This window comes from Xenopus tropicalis, chromosome 7 (genome assembly GCF_000004195.4).
Source record: "Xenopus tropicalis strain Nigerian chromosome 7, UCB_Xtro_10.0, whole genome shotgun sequence".
In the NCBI taxonomy this organism is placed as follows: Eukaryota; Metazoa; Chordata; class Amphibia; order Anura; family Pipidae; genus Xenopus; species Xenopus tropicalis.
The window spans coordinates 17,556,486-17,577,587 of NC_030683.2; the positions used below are offsets into that span (position 1 = coordinate 17,556,486).

The window sequence follows — 21,102 nt, forward strand, 5'->3', positions numbered from 1 at the left end:
TAAATGTGAAAATGAGGCTTTTTTCCCTGCAGTTTGCAACTGCATGTATTAATAAATCTCCTCCTCCCTAGTGTGTGTTGTGTACAGTATATTTCACCTGTACAAATTTCCACATATACAGGTATGGGATCCATTTTCTGAAAATCTGTTATCCAGAAAGCTCTGGATTATTTTACTAATAAAACAGCTTTTACAACAACCTTTTACTTGAGCCAACTAATATATAATCCCCCATATGTAATAAAAGGCACTAAGTTTGCCCAGGAGTAGTAACCCATAGCAACCAATAAGATCTGCTGATTGGTTGCTATGAGTTACTGCTCCTGGGCAAACCTAGTGCTTTTTATTACATGACTCCAAATGAATCCTTAGTGGAGACAAAACAATCATATTGGATTTATTTAATGTTTAAATGATTTTTTAGTAAATGTAAAGTATAGTGACCCAAATTACGGAAAGACCCCTTATTCAGAAAACCCCAGGTCCTGAGCTTTCTGGATAACAAGTCCCATACTTGTAATTAGCAAGCAAGTGGAAGCTGTTATATCAGTTTCCTCACCTGAGACATTCTCATCAACAACAAAAAACACTAGTGATGTGCAAAACTGCCCTGTTTACTGAAAAATTAATATAAGTGCAGAAAGGGAAATGTTGAATTTTGCTAGATATAGCAGTGTCAGTGTTTGTTTTTTCTTGCATGTCTCGTTCTTGTGTTTTTGGGGGGGGTTTTTGCAATTTTTTTCCATTGCGCCCCCCTCAGCCAGATCTGGTGAATTACACACAGGTGAATGCACTGATAAAAGAGAACCATATGCTTGGACCTGCCAGCAATTTCCCTTGCTGATTGTTGGGCCTTTTTTTTGTCCATTTGAAGGGGAAATAAACATCTCACAGGCTTTTATATGGAACTACAACCCCATGTGTTAAATAATAATCAACTGTCAGGAGTTAATAACTCAAAGTACAGGTATCGGACCCCTTATCCGGAAACCCGTTATCCAGAAAGCTCCGAATTACGGAAAGCCCGTCTCCCATAGACTCCATTATAAGCAAATAATTCAGAATTTTAAAACTGATTTCCTTTTTTTATGTAGAAATAAAACAGAACCTTGTAATTTATCCCAACTAAGATATAAATAATCCTTATTGGATGCAAAACAATCCTATTGGGTTTAATTAATGTTTTATTAATTTTTTAGTAGACTTAAGGTATGAAGATCCAAATTATGGAAAGACCCCTTATCCGGAATACCCTTGGTCCCGAGCATTCTGGATAATGGGTCCTATACCTGTACAACATACTGTATGGCATTAGGCAGCAATTGCTAAAGACCGTCCCAGCTATACTTACGGATCAGAAACTTTGCTTTACACTGTAACTGTCTCTGTTGATTCATCAACCTAGTCATAAAAGATGAGTGTTTAAATGCTGAGTGGCTAATGTACACACATTCTCATTGGAGAACAGTCTGAGCTCCTACTTTGTATTTATTTTTCTCCTTTTTACTATTATATTTTTTGTTCTACATGGGTGCTTGGTTCTTCATATGTGATTTTCATAAGGAAGCTGTGAGGATCATCATGTGCTCATATTAATCACATGATTATTTATTTTGAATGCAAAGAAAGTTTAATACGTGTATGGGACCTGTTATCCAGAACGCTCGGGACCTGGGATCTTTCCGTCATTTAAACTCCATACATTAAATCTACTGAAAAATAATTAAAAAATGTTAACAACCCAATAGGATTGTTTTGCCTCCAATAACGATTAATTATATCTTAGTTGGGATCAAGTACAGGTACTGTTTTATTATTACAGAGAAAAGGGAATCATTTAACCATTAAATAAACCCAATAGGGCTGTTCTGCCCCCAATAAGGGGTAATTATATCTTAGTTGGGATCAAGTACAGGTACTGTTTTATTATTACAGAGAAAAGGGAATCATTTAACCATGAAATAAACCCAATAGGGCTGTTCTGCCCCCAATAAGGGGTAATTATATCTTAGTTGGGATCAAGTACAGGTACTGTTTTATTATTACAGAGAAAAGGGAATCATTTAACCATGAAATAAACCCAATAGGGCTGTTCTGCCCCCAATAAGGGGTAATTATATCTTAGTTGGGATCAAGTACAGGTACTGTTTTATTATTACAGAGAAAAGGGAATCATTTAACCATGAAATAAACCCAATAGGGCTGTTCTGCCCCCAATAAGGGGTAATTATATCTTAGTTGGGATCAAGTACAGGTACTGTTTTATTATTACAGAGAAAAGGGAATCATTTAACCATGAAATAAACCCAATAGGGCTGTTCTGCCCCCAATAAGGGGTAATTATATCTTAGTTGGGATCAAGTACAGGTACTGTTTTATTATTACAGAGAAAAGGGAATCATTTAACCATTAAATAAACCCAATAGGGCTGTTCTGCCCCAATAAGGGGTAATTATATCTTAGTTGGGATCAAGTACAGGTACTGTTTTATTATTACAGAGAAAAAGGAAATCATTTATAACTATTTTTAACTATTTGCTTATAATGGAGTCTATGGGAGATGGCCTTCGTGTCATTCGTAACTTTCTGGATAATGGGTTTTCAGATAACCGATCCCATACCTGTACTTTTAGGTTTTAAAAAGTTGTCAATTGTGCCACCTAGGAGTGACATTGCATTTTAAGCCACTGCTTTCTGATTGGCCCATGCTGCAAAGAGAATAGAGCATGGCGGCCCATCACCCTGCATATCTACCCTTCATTTAGTATGAAGATTTTTCCATTTCTTTTTAAAAATGTGTTTAAAAAAACTCTAAAAATATATAAAAGCCTCAATGTTGACTGTGCTGGGATTTTCTCAAATTGCAAAAAAACTGCAGTTTAAAAATGTAATAAATTGCCCCATAGTGTTACCTTCTAGAATACTAGATTGGTAGCATTAATACTGATCTAAACATGATGGGGCCCATTGCTCTCAGTGTTGGCCAGGTTATAGCACAAAACCGGCAGCGCAGTGTAATTCATTTGCTTAGAAAATCCCCTCTACCAGGGGTGGGAAACAGAGAAAATGTCATTTTTCTGCCCGATTCTCCGGAGGAATAATTATAAACCAATAAATATGACTGCATGGGGTAGATCAATATGAGAATGGGTAAACTGATCTAGAAAGATAAATCTATAGTAATGGATCAATAAATCATGGAGTCTCTGTAGATTACTGCTCAGCGAGATTGTACTCCGAATGAGTAAACTCTGCAGCGTTATTCATGAGCCCAATAGCATTATATTGCAATATATATATATATATATAAATAGATATATTTATCTGATTATTTATAATCCTCATTATTTATTATAATACACAAGTTTTAGTGAGTCATGTGACTCAGTTGCATCACTAAGCACCATTTATAACTGATGACATCATTAAGCACTGCTTATAATCCATGACATGGTTAAGAACCATTTATAATGATGTAATTAAATATTTTATAGATATAATATTCTTACGTTTCTGAGACAACCTAGGGGGTGCCAAGATTAGAGCTCTCGGTGGATACTGGGACACAGGGTCGGACTGGGGGGTGCAGGGCCCACCGGAGCTCCCGCCCCTGAGGGGAGGAACGGTCGGGCAAGGGTCGGACTGGCCCACCAGGATTTCTCCCGGGGCCCAGTCCGACCCTGCTGGGACATGTAGTTTAACATTAGACAGCAGTTGCCTGTCCTCATTTGTCTCCGTTAAGGTGAGACAGTTCTGAGAGAGATTGCCATGGCACTATCTTGCCTAATTTTACACACTATGCTTTTTGAAATAACTCTGTGGGAGAGACCGTTTCTTTCCCACTGAATGAAACTGTTGCATGGGGGCCCCGAAAAGTAGGGCCCAGGTCAGTGGCAGCTCTGAAGTCCTGTCGTTACTAATGTGCCGTGGGAGCTCGGCTCTTGCTCGTGTCTTTTCAAACATGTCTGTTGAATTTGAAGCAATTAGCTAATGTAGCATGCAAACGAAATCTCGTCTGTTAACACCCCCATGACACCACTATCTAGTGCTTTGAGTGCTAGAGTGTGCAAATGTGGGGGCTACTCAGTATTCTGGTAAAGAGTTCCCTGTAAGAAGCTGATACATTCTATTAAGGCTCATTTAGCGCAGGTGCAGAAAAATCAACACAAGCAATAATTGCACTTCCTTAAAGAGTCTGCAACTTCCAAAATAAAAGTTAATAAACCAACTTGGTTTTCAGATTTATTTTTATCCTGTACCCGTATAAAATCTTTTCTTTTTAACAGAAGTTCTGATATTTTGCAGTGTGTTTTTTATATCTGCTCTTCAGGGATCGGCCATCTTTTATCTGTTGTCTAAACAAAGCCCCACCCACTCTCATTCTTCTTTAGGCAATGGATGTTCATTAGCAACTCTACCAAAAAAAAAGAACATTATTTCCAACCACTTGTGCGTTCTAGAAATGGTTCAGAATATTTTAGTGGAATATTATGTATAAATGCTTTTATGGCATTTAGATTTCCTGTTGCTTCTGTGTTCACTTCCAAAAGGGTCCGCCTCCCACGTCAGGGAATCCATGACAGATGAAGTGCAGGAATGATAATAATATTCATATGATTTGAAAGCAGTTTGTATCTATGAAAGGTATAAACTGGCTGGAGCGTTAAGGCTAATTGATATTTCTGCTGGTTCAGAAATGCCTGTTGCTCCCTGTCAGTTTCTTGATTGGCAGAGAGAACTGCCGGAGAAATTAGACATGTAAACATGAATTAACATGACACACTTCATATTGTAATGGATAGAAGTGTCCCTTGAATACTCAGGAACAGTCGGAGCACAGATTGATGTTAGAGCAACAGGGGTATGAATGGGTCACACACTCGAGTCTGAAGGGGTCATGGTCAGTATTGGACTAGGGTACCTGAGGCCCAACCAGAGGACCTGAGCTAAGGGCCTACCACCCCTGCTGCAAAGAGGCAAGGGGTGCTGGGAGTTGTAGCTGAACGGCTGAAGAGCTGCAAGTTGGACATTGCTGTACTTAGTGGTGTAGCTTTAGAGGAAGAAGGCCCAGCAGTCGTGGGGGGCAGATCCGCTTCCTCTGTAATGGCCGCCTCAGGGGAGGGTTAGCATGTGACCCATGTTACAAGCAGAATCGCAGGTGGCCCGTGATTTTGGTCACCTAAAAGGCTTGTTCACCTTCAATGTCCAAATCTTATTAAACCACCAACAATGCTCTGTGTGTCAGAAAATCCATTTTCCATATAAAAAGTAAAAGGACACTGAAAACGCTACTGTTTATATCTGTTAAATCAGTCTTTTTTCTGTCTAATCAGTTTTATATATAAAACTGATATACTGTATGCTATATATTCTATATGTTTACATCATCACTCCCAGGCTTTGCCCTTACTTTTTTCCTATTGGACCAATTCATTGGTTGCTTGGGCACTCTTACCAGTTGTATAAATTGAAAGGACATTGGTTAATTTCACAAATCTAACATACTATTATGTTAGATTTGCAGCACTGACACTGGCACAGGAATGTGTCAGACTGACAGGAGACACAGCCAATAGGAGTTAAGCCTGCTGCCAGTACTTAGTGTGACATCATGTAAGGAAGTAAAAAGGCGACTGTAGTGTTTATAGGGGTCACTGACCCCGCCCCCAAGCATAGGGTTTGTGTAGAAGTAAAGGATCAGGAGAGAGAGTATCTCTTCAGCTGCACATTTTTTGTTTACTATCTATATGGCAAAGATTGCACTATTAATGTGAACTGTAAAGATTTGTAAATGTTGTTCAAAGGTCGGGGCCCCAGAGTAGACTTGTTATGCCACTGCCTGTACATGTATGGAACCTGTTATCCAGAATGCTCGGGACCTGGGGTTTTCCGGATAAGAGATCTTTCTGTAATTTGGACCTCAATAACTTACATCTGCTAAAAACCATTTAAATTAATAAGTAATTATATCTTAGTTGGGATCAAGTACAGGTACTGTTTTATTATTACAGAGAAAAGGGAATCATTTAACCATTAAATAAACCCAATAGGGCTGTTCTGCCCCCAATAAGGGGTAATTATATCTTAGTTGGGATCAAGTACAGGTACTGTTTTATTATTACAGAGAAAAGGGAATCATTTAACCATGAAATAAACCCAATAGGGCTGTTCTGCCCCCAATAAGGGGTAATTATATCTTAGTTGGGATCAAGTACAGGTACTGTTTTATTATTACAGAGAAAAAGGAAATCATTTTTAAAAATTTGAATTATTTGCTTATAATGAAGTCTATGAAGATGGGAGATGGCCTTTCCGTAATTTGGATAATGGGTTTCTGGATAAGGGATCCCATACCTGTACTAACTAAATGTTTGGAGGTCAAGGGAAGTCAGTCGAACTGCAGTCAGTAGAGCAGAACTTTTCCTGTAATTCCTAAAGAAATCTCTCTTTACTGAAATAATATTTACAGCAGCTGTTTTAATTAGCCTTAACCCGTTTCTAGAGCTAATCTGTGATACGATTCAGCCATTTCAGGCTTAAAAAAAAATAAAAATAAAATAAAAGTCATTAGAAGAATTTTTTTTTCCCTCCCGCAATAATTGAAAACTCCCAGGTACCCTCTGACCCCCTGCGCTATGTGTAATCACTGAGCTTCAGTTATTTGGCAGCAGTCCTTAATTAGATTTGCATTACAGTGCAGAGGTTAGTGAACAAAAAAAAAATTAGGTCAAGGAGCAGCCGGCGTTACCACCATTATTAAAAGGGGGGGGGGGAGAAAAATCCATTTCTCTGACTGTTCATCACCCCGTGACCGATAGCGTGATTTTGTTTTCTATTCTTTTACTAAATGAATGTTTTTTTCTTTTGAATTACTAATAAGATTATCTCTGTAGCAAAATATTTGGCGCTGAAGTTGAACTTGACGTTTGCGTTGGAGGCGGTGGGGGGGAATGAAACCCCTTTACTGGGTCATTGTTTGAGTTAGGGACATTTATAGAAACTGTTTGACAATGTCCTAATGATGTCATCAAAGGATATGAAATATGGACGCACGCGGCAATCTGTCAGGGAAAAGGCACGGCCATTAATTATGCATCGCGGCTGAACTCTCGGATTTCAGCTGTAATAGTGATCCTATATTATTAATCACCTACGGAGATGAGTTCACATTCAAAGCCTGGGCTTTCATTAGCTCACAGCTTATATTGATACACTCACAATTTGCCTGTCCCCCCGGCGCTTGGCTTAATTATTATTTATCTATAAAATTCCGCATTCCCTGAGCCGATGTCCCGGGAAGATTTATCACAGGTTGAATGATGATTTTGTTACCTTGTTTTTATATGGACTGAGCATATGAAGTATTTGAGCTTGTGGCACAGTGATTAGAAGATCTGTTGTGCTGGATCGTATTCCACCTGATGGGTAGTACAGGTATAGGACCTGTAATCCAGAATGCTCAAGACCTGGGGCTTTCCGGAGAAGGGATCTTTCCATAATTTGGATCTCCATACCTTAAGTCTACTAAAACATCATTTAAACCCAATAGGCTTGTTTTGCCCCCAATAAGGATTAATTATATCTTAGTTGGGATCAAGTACAGGTACTGTTTTATTATTACAGAGAAAAGGGAATCATTTAACCATTAAATAAACCCAATAGGGCTGTTCTGCCCCCAATAAGGGGTAATTATATCTTAGTTGGGATCAAGCACAAGGTTCTGTTTTATTATTACAGAGAAAAAGGAATTTTTAAAAATTAGAATTATTTGCTTGTAATGGAGCCTATGGGAGATGGCCTTTCCGTAATTTGGAACTTTCTGGATAACGGGTTTCCAGATAAGAGATCCTATACCTGTATCTGTTTCGGATCCTATCCACAAATGCCAGTGTGCTTGTTGGTAAATTTATAATGGCCTATAAATCCCTCCCTTCCATGACCCTCACTGCTGCCGATCCCCCTTTATAACCCACCTCTGCTCCACCTATAACCCCACCCATTTACCCTCCCCATTCACTTTTTCTCTGCCCCTTACGTCATAGCCTGCCCCCAAATGAATGCATGTCCTACCCCCCAACCCGAAGGCCAGTGATAGTCACAGAGAAAGGGCGCAACCCTAGTCCCAAGTGGTTATATGCTACATTCTGGGTATTGCAGTGTTTTTATAAATGAGCCTTACAGTTAAATAACCTCCATCCCCCTCAATACCTTGTATTCTCCCTTTTGGGGGGAAGAAGCACCCAATGTTTTCAGATGGGGAGTGGGTCTGGGTTGGCACTGACCCAGTATGACTCTGATTCCACCATATGAGAACTTATAACATGTCATATATGAGATCTTGGTGGTACCAGTGGCAAATTATGCCATGTGTTAGCTCAGTTCTAACAGTCACTCTATCTCCACCTATAGCTGAGAACAGTCATTCTGCTAGGAGTTTGGCTGCTCTCTGCTGGGGTTTTCTGGGTGTCCTAGTTCCCACACTCCAACAACATACAGGCAAGTTATATGGCTTCTGATAATGTTGTGTCAGGATCAGGATTGTAAGCTTCATGGTGGCAGGGGATGATGTGAATACTGTATAGTCTGTAAAATCAAAACCAGGGACTCTTTCTTAGACTTTATTCCAAGAATGAAGTCAATTTCTTTACTTCCAATGTGCTTCTTTCTAACCCTCTAGTAGAAACCTTGATGCTTCCCTGGCGGTTACACTGTTAATTGTTTATGTTGTAGCCTGACTTTGTTTCCACTGCCGCTCTCAATCTCACGAAAACTCCAGCAAGATCAGAAGGGATTGTCGGAAGGTCAGAATCAACGGCAAAAAAATAAAAAAAAGTCCATAACCCACAGTTAAAAGGTGGTGTAGTGCAGCACCCACTGGCTGCTCGCTGAAGCAAGAGCTCATCCCACTTTCTAGCCACTAATGTAATGTGTGTTTATACGACTAATGTAGTGTGGCTGGGGGGGGAGGGATTGCTAAGCACACAGCACACACTCCCAGTGTTCATTTTGTGTCAAGGCTACATCACCGTCGAGTCAAGACTTCCAGGGATTTAATGGCAAGTGAAATGCTCTGTAGCGTTCATGAGAAGTGATATAAATGAGACAGATGCTAGTCGACTGGAATGGGTAACCGCTTTATATCATTCTCTCTTTCTGTTTTTCCACTTCGCTGTGCTTGTTTTGTTTCTAGTACTTGGAGAGAGGAAACTTTACACAGATCTATATATTGCAGTCTATGTATAGAGAACTAGGTTCGAAATTGGAGTTTTTGTGATTTGGGGTTTATTTATGTGACAAAAAGGGACACCATGTGTTATTGGAGAACATTTGAGCTCATTGCTTTGCCGGGATGATGGATCGGAGCATCCTTCCCAGAGATTTGTGACTGTTGGGTGCCAAAGTGCTCAGTGTTTGCAGACAGATACAAATGGAAATGAAATATGTGTCAGTAGCTGAGCCTCTCGGGCTGTGGGGGCAAATTTCAATAAAATTAAGGTCAGCCATAGAACTGATGCTGATATGACTTGGAATGTGATAGTGGTGAAGGTGTGGGGATTGTCTAGAAGTTACCCTGTGAATATTTAATGGTTTGAATGGCAGCTGCTGATGGATAGATCATTATTTAGTAGGACTTGCCATTAAGGCGCTGTGCACCATCAGTGTAATTGATGTGTAATTCACTTGTAAACACCGTATTTATGTTTACATCGTGGGAGGCGTGTGGGTCGGTTCAGCACGTGGCAGTGTTAATTAAGGATAAGGACAAGTTTGTTGCTTTTGATCATTGCGTGACTATTATTGTTGGGACATTTATTTGTTTTTATTGGTCGGATGCTGTTTAAAAGTACATGATGTGTCTGTTTCCTCATTCAGTGGTCTGTGCCTTGTGTGTGTGTGAAGCCCTTGATGCTAAATAGTAGTTTAATGGTTATTTTAAAGAGAAACATAATAGCAAAATACAGAAAAGTGAAGCAGCTATATCAAAAGCAGATGGATTTTCATGCTTCCCAGGGCACAACAGTTTAATAAAATTAAGGAAGAAACTAAGGCTGGTCCAAGTTCATCCTTTGTGGTCCAGCAATAACTATATTTATTGTAATAGAGAGCACTGATGGGCAGCTGACCTTCAGCTGGCAGTGATATTTTGGGAGTTGCAGTTAAACAACATCTTGGGGGTCCTCCAGTCACATGTGACTGCCATAGAGGGAGTGCACTTAACATAGTTCTCAATTCGATGACATTTGTCACATTTGGACTCCAGTTCAGACCTTCATTACTTGGGGGTGGGGTGGAAACTTTAATAAATTGCACCAATGTGGACATCCTTGAGGGCACCCACTCTCTCTGGTATGGTATTAACAGCCAGGGCAGTTATTGGCTCTTTGATACATTCTAAAGAGGAGATGAAACCTGTTTATGGGCAACCTTCGCTAATGTATGCATGTATGTAGATCTTTATTTATAAAGTGTTACTTTTGTACACAGCGCTGTACAGTAGAACAATAAATACAGCAAACGAGGGGGTTATTACAATAACCGATTAATACAAAGTATGATAACAAATACAAAGTGCAGTTGTAATTAGATAAGAATCAGAGACAAGAGGATACATGCCCCCGCCCCCTAGAGCTTACAGTCTAAATGATGTGCTTGTTTGTTGTAGTGTCCAATAAATGTGTTATCCTTCATGTGTTATTTGTCTGCATGTGTTTAGTTATATAAGTGGGGGGTAACCATAATTCGTTGGAGGAGGTAAAGTTCTATTAGTGCCCTGTGTTGGCTAGAATTTGATAAATAATGATTTGTGATAGAATAACTCTTGAATGAAGCATCTCAACACGAAAAGCCCTGGAGAATGTCTATTGTTTTCTCATACTTGTTTGGTGTAATTGTAACATTTCATACATTAAAGTCACCACTGGAGAGAGTAAACATGGATTTCTCATTCTCTCTTCTCAACACAAATTGAATTAATAGAGTAAAATAGGAGTAAGATTGTAAAGCAGATTTATTCAAATGAAAATTGGAAATTTGAAAGATTGCAAATGGAATTAATCCTATTTTACGAATAGTCACCACATCCTGGAACTATAATTTCATGAATCATTTACAACACCCTATATATAGGCAGGGGTATAGTTAGAGTAGAAACTAATGGAGTGATACATTGGGGGCTTTGCAAGTAATTAACTTTTGTGACTAACGGACCACATAACATCTATTTTCGTGCCTATTTTAATGTTTGTAGATATGTTACTGTGTAAGCATCTTTTGATTAATACATTGCAGTTCTTTTTGTGGCGTCAACAGAAAGAGTCTTTAATGACTTACAGGGCAAGTTAAAGACCTTAAATTACCTTTAACGAGGAAGCGCTGCTTATGAGTAACAGTTTTTGCTATGTAAAGTTGCACCATAGCATGAGAACCCAGAAGGTCAAGTAAACAAATGGCTATGGATGCAGCTTGGTACAGATGTGTAGGCTAGTTGCAATTTTTTGGTTATGGCATTGAATATTAGGGTTTCATTGGTTCATGGCATCGGCGTGATTCTATGTAATCTGCCTGACCTGATAATTTTCACCCTTATTGCAAAAGGGGCCTATGCAGTTGGGAGAGGACCACATGAGTAGACTAATGCATTCCTTGCCAGATGGAATTTTTAAGGTTGGGGGCCTGAAAGTTTGTCCCCATACTTTGGGTTATAAGCAATAGACTGATTTGGAAGGGCTGAGTTCAGGGTTGGATTGGGCCAGTGAAACACTGGGAGAAATCCTGGGTGGCCCTGCTGCCCCATGTGGGGCAAACGGAGAGGTTTGCCAGTTGCCAGATTTTCACAGAATCTGCCAGAAGCATCAAGATACATGGTGGGGGGTTGTTTTATGCAGGTAGCGGGCCCATGGAGTGATGAGCCCAAGATACCCCCAGATATCAGCCTGTGTATGGCTATCTTAAGGGTAACTTGTGCCTGGTATTACTGGGAATTCTATAGAAGAACCATACTCTCGTGAAGCACATTCACTACAGCGTTTGATTACATCCTGCCTTGCGTGAGGGAAATGTTAAATGTCTCATCTCAGAAGTTACAGTGAAATGTAAATTGATCCAGTTTGTTCAAAACAAATGTATTTCTAGTAAGTACTTAGTCATACTTGAAAATGTCAGTGCTGTGAGTCAGCCCGGTTATGTCATAAACCCGTAGTTCTTATCACCTTTGTGTTCTCTTCGGAAACATTCTTGTAGTAAGTGAGCGAGTGACAAAGACCAGAAGGACATAATGAGCAAACAGTATCAATCAGAATTAAGCAAAACCAATCACTATTATTTGGCATCCTACTAATTCTGCTTGTGGTCAGAGGAATGAGATGGTCTGTGAGAAAAGGCACTTTTGGGGCAATTTCTCTGTCATACTTGTCCTTTGTCCACTAACATGTATTCTTAGAAGCATATAATTTCTGCTGATGTGTTTTATCTAGATCAGGGTTCATTTCCTACATAATGGGGTTGGGGCCAAGTTTATATTTAAATGATGATAAAATGAAAAGCAGTGTGAAGAATGCTTGAGCTAGCCAAGTGCCAAAAATCCCTTGGTGGGACAAGCATCCTGCATACCTTCTACTAATATGTGCGGGATCGTGTTCTAACTGCAAATAAGTTGGTACGTTGACTTCGATAAACTATAAACTCTCTTCAGAATGGGCAGATCTAAAGTCTAGCATCGGATATCTGGCACAAGCTCTGGTGCAGAAATACCTTTAGGAGAGGACCATATTGGCCCATTGATCTTGTTCTCCTCTGATAGGTCTGTAAAGTCCCATATTAGGATCTGATTATTTGTCCAGGCAACTGATTCGGTCCAGCATTTGGGTGGCCAAATAAAGCAAAGTTCTTCTCATTTGGTGACCTTCCCAAGCAAACATGAAAGGCTTATTTAAGACACTGAGGCCTGAGAAGGTCTTTTCAATGTGACTGTGGAAAACTCTGGGTATAGCATAACAAACAGAACATTAACTTATAAAATACATACAGAACCAGAACATTTAGACCAATAGTACAGGACATATGCTCACCCAATGGACAAGCCCCTGATTGCTTTACAGGAACTGGTACTTTCCAGCCCAAAAAGTGGCAGTGTCAGGTGCTTATCCATGGGTTAAAAAACACTGGAATAATAATACACAGTAGCCATTAACATTATAGAATGTAACGCAGAAGTGTTAACGCTTGTATAAAGGGCTAATTTTGTGTATTCCTTTACCTTTCTGTAGCAGCAAGGAGAAATTTGTGGTGGGAAAATGCAATCTTAGAAAACTGTTATTTACCCTGCTGGTGTCAGTATCTTTACATAGCGCTCAGAGAGTCAAGATCTCAGACTGATGGTAGGGACATCAATATTGAAATACTGGTTCTTCTGTGCGAGAGAGCTTGCATAATTCATTTGGAGCCTTTCTTCTTCTCCACTGTAACTTTAATATTTCATTTTGCACTTTCTGTCTTTAGTGAACAGCTCATCACCCTCCTTCCTTCCATTGCCTGATGAACACTAGCTGCACAGAACTCGAGTAACCAGCAGTTAACCAGGCTGTTAACAACTAAAACAATTACTATCAACTAATAACTAGTAATTGAAATGGCCAAATCTGATGGCCTTACAGTTCCAGCTGCTTTCTTATTAATCCGTCCCTGGATAATAATGGAAGTGGGAGGTTTGATGGCTGTATTGGGGTACAAAGGGCACAAGGCTGCAATATAACTGCCTGGATTTTATTTCTGACTCTTGAAACAGTGTTGGGGAAGTCACCTAATCCACAATTTTAGGTTTGACCTGATTTATTAGCTCAGCCAACAGTCCCGAATTCTTATTGAAAAGTCCTTCATTTTCCTTTCATCTCCTGCACTGAACTCAAAAAAAGATACAAATTTCTCAAACTTAATTAGAAAAGGAGACTTTTGGCAGAGAGCCCAGAATACCGAACCCCCTGCACTGAGATACAATTGTAACTAATAAGATAAACAGGTCTTGGGGGAAACTGAGACTTGCAGCTTAAAGGGCAATTTCACCTTCATTAGCAAAACTGTAATAACACATAAAACAAGACCCCAAAACCCTCAGAAACATTAAATAACCTGTCAAATTTTGTAAAATGTGAGTGTTATTTAGGTGGTGTGGTTGTAAAATTGAATGAGGTCAAAAATAAATAATCATAGAACATTTTAAATTGATGTATAATGGAAAGTTGCTTAGAATGACACTTTCTTTTATAAGGCAAAATGTATTTTTGGGTGGCAATGCCCTTTAGAACAAGGCAATGCATCCAGAACCTGAGTAGAGAATGAGGATAATATTGATAATCACATGGCTGGAGACTGATCTGATTCCATATTGATCTTTCAGCACCGAATCTTAAAGGCCGACCACGCAAGAAGAAGTTTGGTCCACAGAGAAGAGAGTCTGTTAATGGTGTGAAGGAGTTGGCCGGCATATGTGATGGAAAAACTGTTGCCAAGGTAAATCCATTTTGCACCACCCACTTCCTTAGATTGGGGGATCTATATCTATATCTAGTCCAAAGATCGCTTTTGGGTTTTGACACCCAGGCACTGTAATGCTGCACTGGTGGGGAGGGTTTTCATTGGCTAAATTCTAGCTTGACAGCAACACGTTGGTACCTCTTTCAATGAATGTACCCTATGCAGTTACTCCATTTTCATCCTGGTCAATTCAATGTTAATTGAACTGGGCTGATGCGTGGTGTATTTGAATTGACACTAGAACCCTGCAGCAAGAGGTGGCATATGTCACATTCACTACACCCAGGAGGAACAGAAGGAAAGGTACTGCATCAGGGTAACCTAGAAGTGATGGTAATTGACCACAGGTTTTATTAAAAAGCATTAAGCCCCTTACGCCAGTGGTTCCCAAACTTTTTTGCACCACGGACCGGTTTCAAGCAAGACAATTTTTCCAAGGACCGGGAATGGGGGTGCAGCGCAACTAGTGCTAGTTAAATTTTATATTAAACACTTTACTATTAATATTATTATTACATACAGCTTAATAAAGTACTTTGGTCCTAGTCGTAATCAGTAGAAAGCTTCCTGGGCTTTGCATAGCTGTTGTCATGGCTGTGTAACGCATTAGGGAGTTGGGATCACAAGTAATTGGGACCAGAGGCGGCCCAGTTCAGCACAGCCCACGGCCCAGCACCGGTCCCCGGACCGGTGGTTGGGGACCCCTGCCTTACGCTACAGAGCAGTCTATGCCATAATAATAATAAAAGTTAAGTTGACCTTGTATTTGACTTACCCTTTAAAGCTCTAAGCAACAGCTCCATTGCGCCCGTGTCATGTACGGTCAGAGATCAGATTTGCTGACATAACAGGTTGCTGAAGTGATCTTACACTGGGAAAATAAACAAGGTGATTCAGCCTCGCTGTCACCCGTGAGCACCAGCGCGAATGCTTTAAAGGTTAACCAAAAGATAATAACAGTTAGGGGCTGCTGTCATGGTCAGAATAATTTACTGCAGCTTTGAGAATCCATCAAGTAAAACATTTAGTGAAGCCTGTAACAGCAAAACATGAATGAAGCGCTGTCAGTTGAGATTGATTCTCTCCATCTCTGTTTTCTGCACTGCTGGTTCCAACTATTGAAAAAGTGCAGCAGAAAACAGCTGACTGTGGTGGTGCATGAAAGGTATTGTAGGAATTAGAGTCTTGACTGAAGGAGAGCTGCTACAGGAGTCAGAATTAGCAGTGCATATTTGTGTGTTATTGCCATACTTTACATTCTTGGGTATTTATAATAATTTATAATTAATTTGCTCCGTCTAGAGTTGTGTAAAATAGGGATACACCAAATAAATAATTTTTAGATTAGGCTGAAATACCAAACTGAATCCCAAGCCATTGAAAGAGAATTAAAAATTGCATCAGTTGTGAATACAATTATATAAGCATTCACTTGTTTTGAGCTTTAAAGTCATGTGACTCTTGAGGACAAATTTATTAAATATAGACAGGCCCGGATTTGGGGCAAGGCCACAAAGGCCCAGGCCTAGGGCGGCACAAATGTAAGGGTGGCATGTCGCACAGCCGCACCCGAACTTTGTTCACTGAGGTTTTCTGTGCGTCCTGTCCCTATACTCCATGTGTGTGCTTGAGTGCGATCCTGGGGATGAAGGAGGGACAGGGGCGTCCTCAGGATCCCATCTTAGAAAACCGGCACTGAATATAGGGATTTTGTTATTTCATGAGAGAGAAAATGACAACAACAAAAAAATCTAAAAGTTTGATTTAGGTTGTTGATTAAGGTTTTCCAAGATTTTTGAGTTTTATTAAATAAAGAAATCTCAGAGATTCAATTGAAAACATTTGGCAGCTAAAACCTCAATCAAACGTTTATGGAAGTCAAAAAAGAGGTGCATTTTTACCATTCAAGCTTCAAACTGTTTTGTTTTTCACGTTTTTTTTCAGGCAGTGACATTTTTAAAAAAGAATGGAACAATGTGTTCTTTTTTTTTTTTTTATTTGATTCAACTCATTGAAGTTTTTTGTAAATCTGTTAGCGACCGAGAAAAAAAATCAGGATCACTTCGGTTTTGACAATCTCAGTGTGGAAAAAAAAGAAAGCTGGTGTTGAATTAAAACAAAATCTAGAACAAAATCCTTGATTAGATACATCCCTAATGTGAAATTTTGACATGTTTTATATTGTGTTTGCCATTCTGTCTAATCCATTCAGCTTTACGCTTGTCATTTTTTCAGGTTAAATGTGAAGTCAAGGCCACATTACCCAAAACTAAAACTCCTAATGGGAACTGCAAAAAGATATTGATTGAAGATAAACCAAAAGATGGTGAAGATGATGGATATAAAGTAGAGGAAGGAAAGGCGGAAGAGCAGTCATTTTTAGTGGCACTCTATAAATACATGAAAGAGCGGAAAACTCCCATTGAAAGGATACCGTATTTAGGCTTCAAGCAGAGTAAGTAGACATTTATTACTTATTATTACTAAGGTTCAGTTACGGTATTAGCATACAATAGAGTAGGACAGGTCATGAATAATGCTTATAAGTAAATTGTGTCGTTAATAACAAAAACCCAACGTATTCGTTATGTTCAAACTTTTTATAAAAATTGAAAAAAAACTCGACTTATCTGGCTAAGTTTCCATGCTAAGCTGCAGGGACAAATGAATTGACTGATATACAAACAACATGGTGTAGATCTGAATATATTCAAACACCACCAGATTAAGTTGTCCAGAGTGTTATAGTCACATGACTTAAGGAGGTAGCTTATCAACGTTCAAATTCAAATTGTTTTCCGTAGTTTAAATTTTGTTGCACAAAAAGTCCCAAAATTTGAATTATGGTTTTCAAAACTCGAATGTTATATATTCATTAAGCACAAAAAATCTACAAAGCTCAAATGTAAAACTTGGGCATCTGAAAGCTTGAAAACTCACGTAAACGTCAATGGGACTTGTCCAAGGCATAATATGCGAATTCGAGTTTTTCGATTTGAAAAGTGATAAGCCTTCCCATGTTCAGATTTGGCTTCCGTGTAGCAAGTGTCCAAATCCAAATGTGCAGCGTTCTGAACCAGAATCTCGATTCGACGCTGATGCTTTTCAATGGCATCCACCTTGATGAGTGGTTGTCCTCTTTCTTTTTTAATTATACTCATCTGAGCATGATAGTCTTTACCAGTGAGCTGGGCTTATTTATTATAATATGTCCAAATTTAAACACTTTGATCTGGTCATGTGTGCTTTAGCTGAAACGGTAGGCTTGTGTTGGTTGGTTGATCAGTTTGTCTATTTTCCTTGCCATATGCTGTATTCACAATGGTCTTCTAACACCACAGATCAAAGGCGTTAATACTTCATAGCGTAGCTTTGGCATCCAGTAAGGGGCATAGTTCTATACATAAATTAGTGAATGACCTGGGGGGTCTGTTTATCAAAATTCGGGATCACTGGGGTTTGCAGTGAAAAAACCCAACTAGTGATGAGTGAATCTGTACCATTTCACTTTAAAACTTACGAAATGGCGAAACTGTTGTGTGTCAAAAAAAAATTGCTGTGCACTTTATTGTTGCGCTTTTTTTACACGTGCAACAATTTTTTTTATGGGGCCTTTTTTTTTGTCTCGTGGCTAATTTTTACAGGAAAAAAATCCACCAATGGCGAAATTTGGAAATTTGTCGCAAATCCATGCCTTATTTTGCCCGTCACTAAACTCAACCTAAAAATTTTCTTTTGTAAACTTGAAATTTTGAGATTTATTGATCAAAAAAATCTTGGAAATTCAAATGAAAAAGTAGTTAGCAATAGCTAATAGCTAGCTAAAACCTTGGCACACTTTTGTAGAAATCAACAAAGTATATTTTTTACCTTTAAAGCTATTTCATTTTTTAATTTACAAAATAGTTTTATACATTTTAGTAAATGGCACTTCTTTTTTGTAATTTGAGTTTTCTGAAGTCTGATTTTTGAGAATTATTTATTAGAATAAATAAATGAAAACAACTGGCAGCTAAAACCTCGCAGGCTTCTATATAAAGCTGCATAACACTGAAGCCATGTTTATTTTTAAACAGCCAAATTGAAATGAATGGAACAATGTGTTTTTTGTGATCATTTTTTTTCCTTTGAATTAACGCAATGAAGTTGTTCCAATTCTTGTTTTTAGTAAACATGTTAGTGATTGAGAAAAAATTCCCGATCATTATTTAGACATTTAGAATTAAAAATTAATGAATCTGTCTCTCACTTATTGTTGTAGTCAACAAGCCAAAACTTTTTGCCTTTTTTTTTTTCCCCCTGCGTTACATGCCCCGGAGTGATTTGCCATCATTGAAACCATGTGTTATTTTATAAAAAATGTCACCTCTGCATGTTCTACATAACAATTTACATACCTAATTGGCAGTGATTGCTGCATAACCCTGGCAGCCATGATAAAGTTGAATAACTGCGGATGATTACAACGTTCGTCTCCGCGCTGCCGCCCTGAAACAGAATTGAAATGAATGTTCTCAGAACAGCTTTGTTACATTATGCAGCGGTTTAGATTAAATCAAGACCTAAGCAAATCTGTTAATGGCTCTAAAAACATTGCAAGGGTTCAGCCAGGCTTTGTGAATGTTTTGTGTTGGAGGCTGCGTTTCCTAATGTTCATTTTCCTGAACTCTTTCTAAACCGGCGAGGGTAACTGCATATTAAACAGGTCTTAAATTCTCAGCTATATGGCTGCTTTTAATTTAATTGCTGTTTTTTTCCGCCCCTGCCAAAGAAGTCATTGTGTGCGGAACATGCAATGGCTTGTATGTTGTTAGAGAAAGCTAAATAGAATGTAGGAAACTGGTTTGGGTGTTTTTGTCTGTTTGCAATTCTTCTCATTCCAGTCGCTGATGTAGATGTACTGTAGCACATAGTCATTTAAACTGACACAAGTGTAAATATTGTCTCTAATATCGGCCAGCTCCTTGTTGTTTAACTTGGCCATACATGCACAATGCTTGGCCAGGTTCAACTTTACAGCCCAACCGCTGGTGAATGTATGGGCATCTTGAGAGGCAGCTTGGATACACCATACTGCAATACAGTCTATATTATAATTATTATTACTATATCTTTAGCCTTACCCATAACTTAATAATATTTAATTTTAATACTACTGATTCCATATTACATTCTGCATTCAGCCATGATGGAACATGTCATTAAATCAAATTTCCACCAAAATTCCTAGCAAGTGGCATTGCTGCAAAGGCTTTACAGAAAACATCTGTCTTTGCCTTGCTTTCTCATCACTACCCCCCCCCCCGATAAACCACAATACCTAAGAGCTTTTTGTAGCCTAGTAGAGATGCCCCAAATTTAGGATTTTGAATCCAAACTTAAGCCAAATTCCGCCAAATTTTTAGTATCCCAATTCAGACAAATACTTAGACTTTTGATACGGTTTGGCACCCCCAACCCCCGGCGTGAGTTTTTCACCTGTTATCACCTTGACCCCTATAAATGTGTTCTTGCCAAGGTAAATTACTAAGGTTGTTGTATGGGGGGAGGGGGGGAGGTGTCAAAAATAGATTGTTTTTTCAGCAAAAATTGGAATTCAGCAAAGGGTGTCTTTTGTTTTTGGTAGTTTTATTGTGGGAATGGCCAAGTTCACCGTTCCAAATCAGCCCCTGAATGGTCAAAGCAGAGGATCTGATTGGATTTGCCCATTAACACACTGGGTCAAATTTGGTTGTGGCCCAATCATCTGATCATAAAGGGGTTCAAGGGGGACCCTTCGGGAAAGGAACACATCAGCTTACCAAATTTGCCCAGTAGATTTCTGACAAATATCTAGCCAGATTTCACTCATCCTGGCCATTAGGGAGACCCCATACATGGGTCAACAAGCTGCCTGCTTGGTCTGGAAGGCTCAAGTCAGCAGATTTTATCGCCTTATGCAAGTAACCTAATAAATAACCTTGGCAAAATTGCATTTTACCTTTCTGCTAGCTACACATGGGCCCTTATTGCCAACTGACTTGAGTTGGAAGCCCTTTAGCCCTTGTATGGGGCCATAACTAGTTTACCTGATTGATATCTTATCGAAGCTTTGACAGATATTGATCAGGATGTGCTGATCTGTTAGATGAGAATTGCATCGGGAGGTAGATATGATCCACACAGGCCCTCTATGTGACCTACATGATAGCCTGAGTGAATGTGTCCCATTTGGTTTACCAGAAAATTTGCGAAACTGTGGAAACTTTGCGAAACGCGGCTACCGCAGGTGCAAATTATTTTTTTTTTACGTGCGTGACTTTTTTGGACGCAGACAATATGTATTTGACGTGACCACAACTTTGTTTGACGCAGCCGCGATATATGTGACATGTCAGCGACTTTCTTTGCCGCAACCACAACTTTATTTTCAGTAGGCAAATTTTTTTCATGGCGTCTGTTTCACAAAAAAAAATCAGCCAATGGCAAAATGCGGAATTTCACAGCAAAACCATGGCTGGAGAAGATTTTTACTCGTCAATACAGAGGGCCAACGTATTGGATCACCCCAGCTGGGCGGCCAAATCAAGTAAA

General features: G+C 39.2%; 1 protein-coding gene across 2 annotated transcripts in view; it reads left to right on the plus strand.

Annotated features, from left to right (window-relative positions):
- The window catches only part of arid5b (AT-rich interaction domain 5B), a 223,342-nt gene that overhangs the window by 161,634 nt on the left and 40,606 nt on the right, over positions 1–21,102 (plus strand). The window contains exons 1-3 of one of the 2 annotated variants that reach the window (XM_012967696.3): positions 8,970–9,126; positions 14,393–14,505; positions 16,765–16,984. In XM_012967696.3, the coding sequence (XP_012823150.1) occupies positions 9,123–9,126; positions 14,393–14,505; positions 16,765–16,984 (337 nt within the window). In that variant the 5' untranslated portion in view covers positions 8,970–9,122. Of the gene's footprint in view, positions 1–8,969; positions 9,127–14,392; positions 14,506–16,764; positions 16,985–21,102 lie in introns of those variants that run through there. The other variant, XM_002939542.5, reaches the window with a different exon arrangement.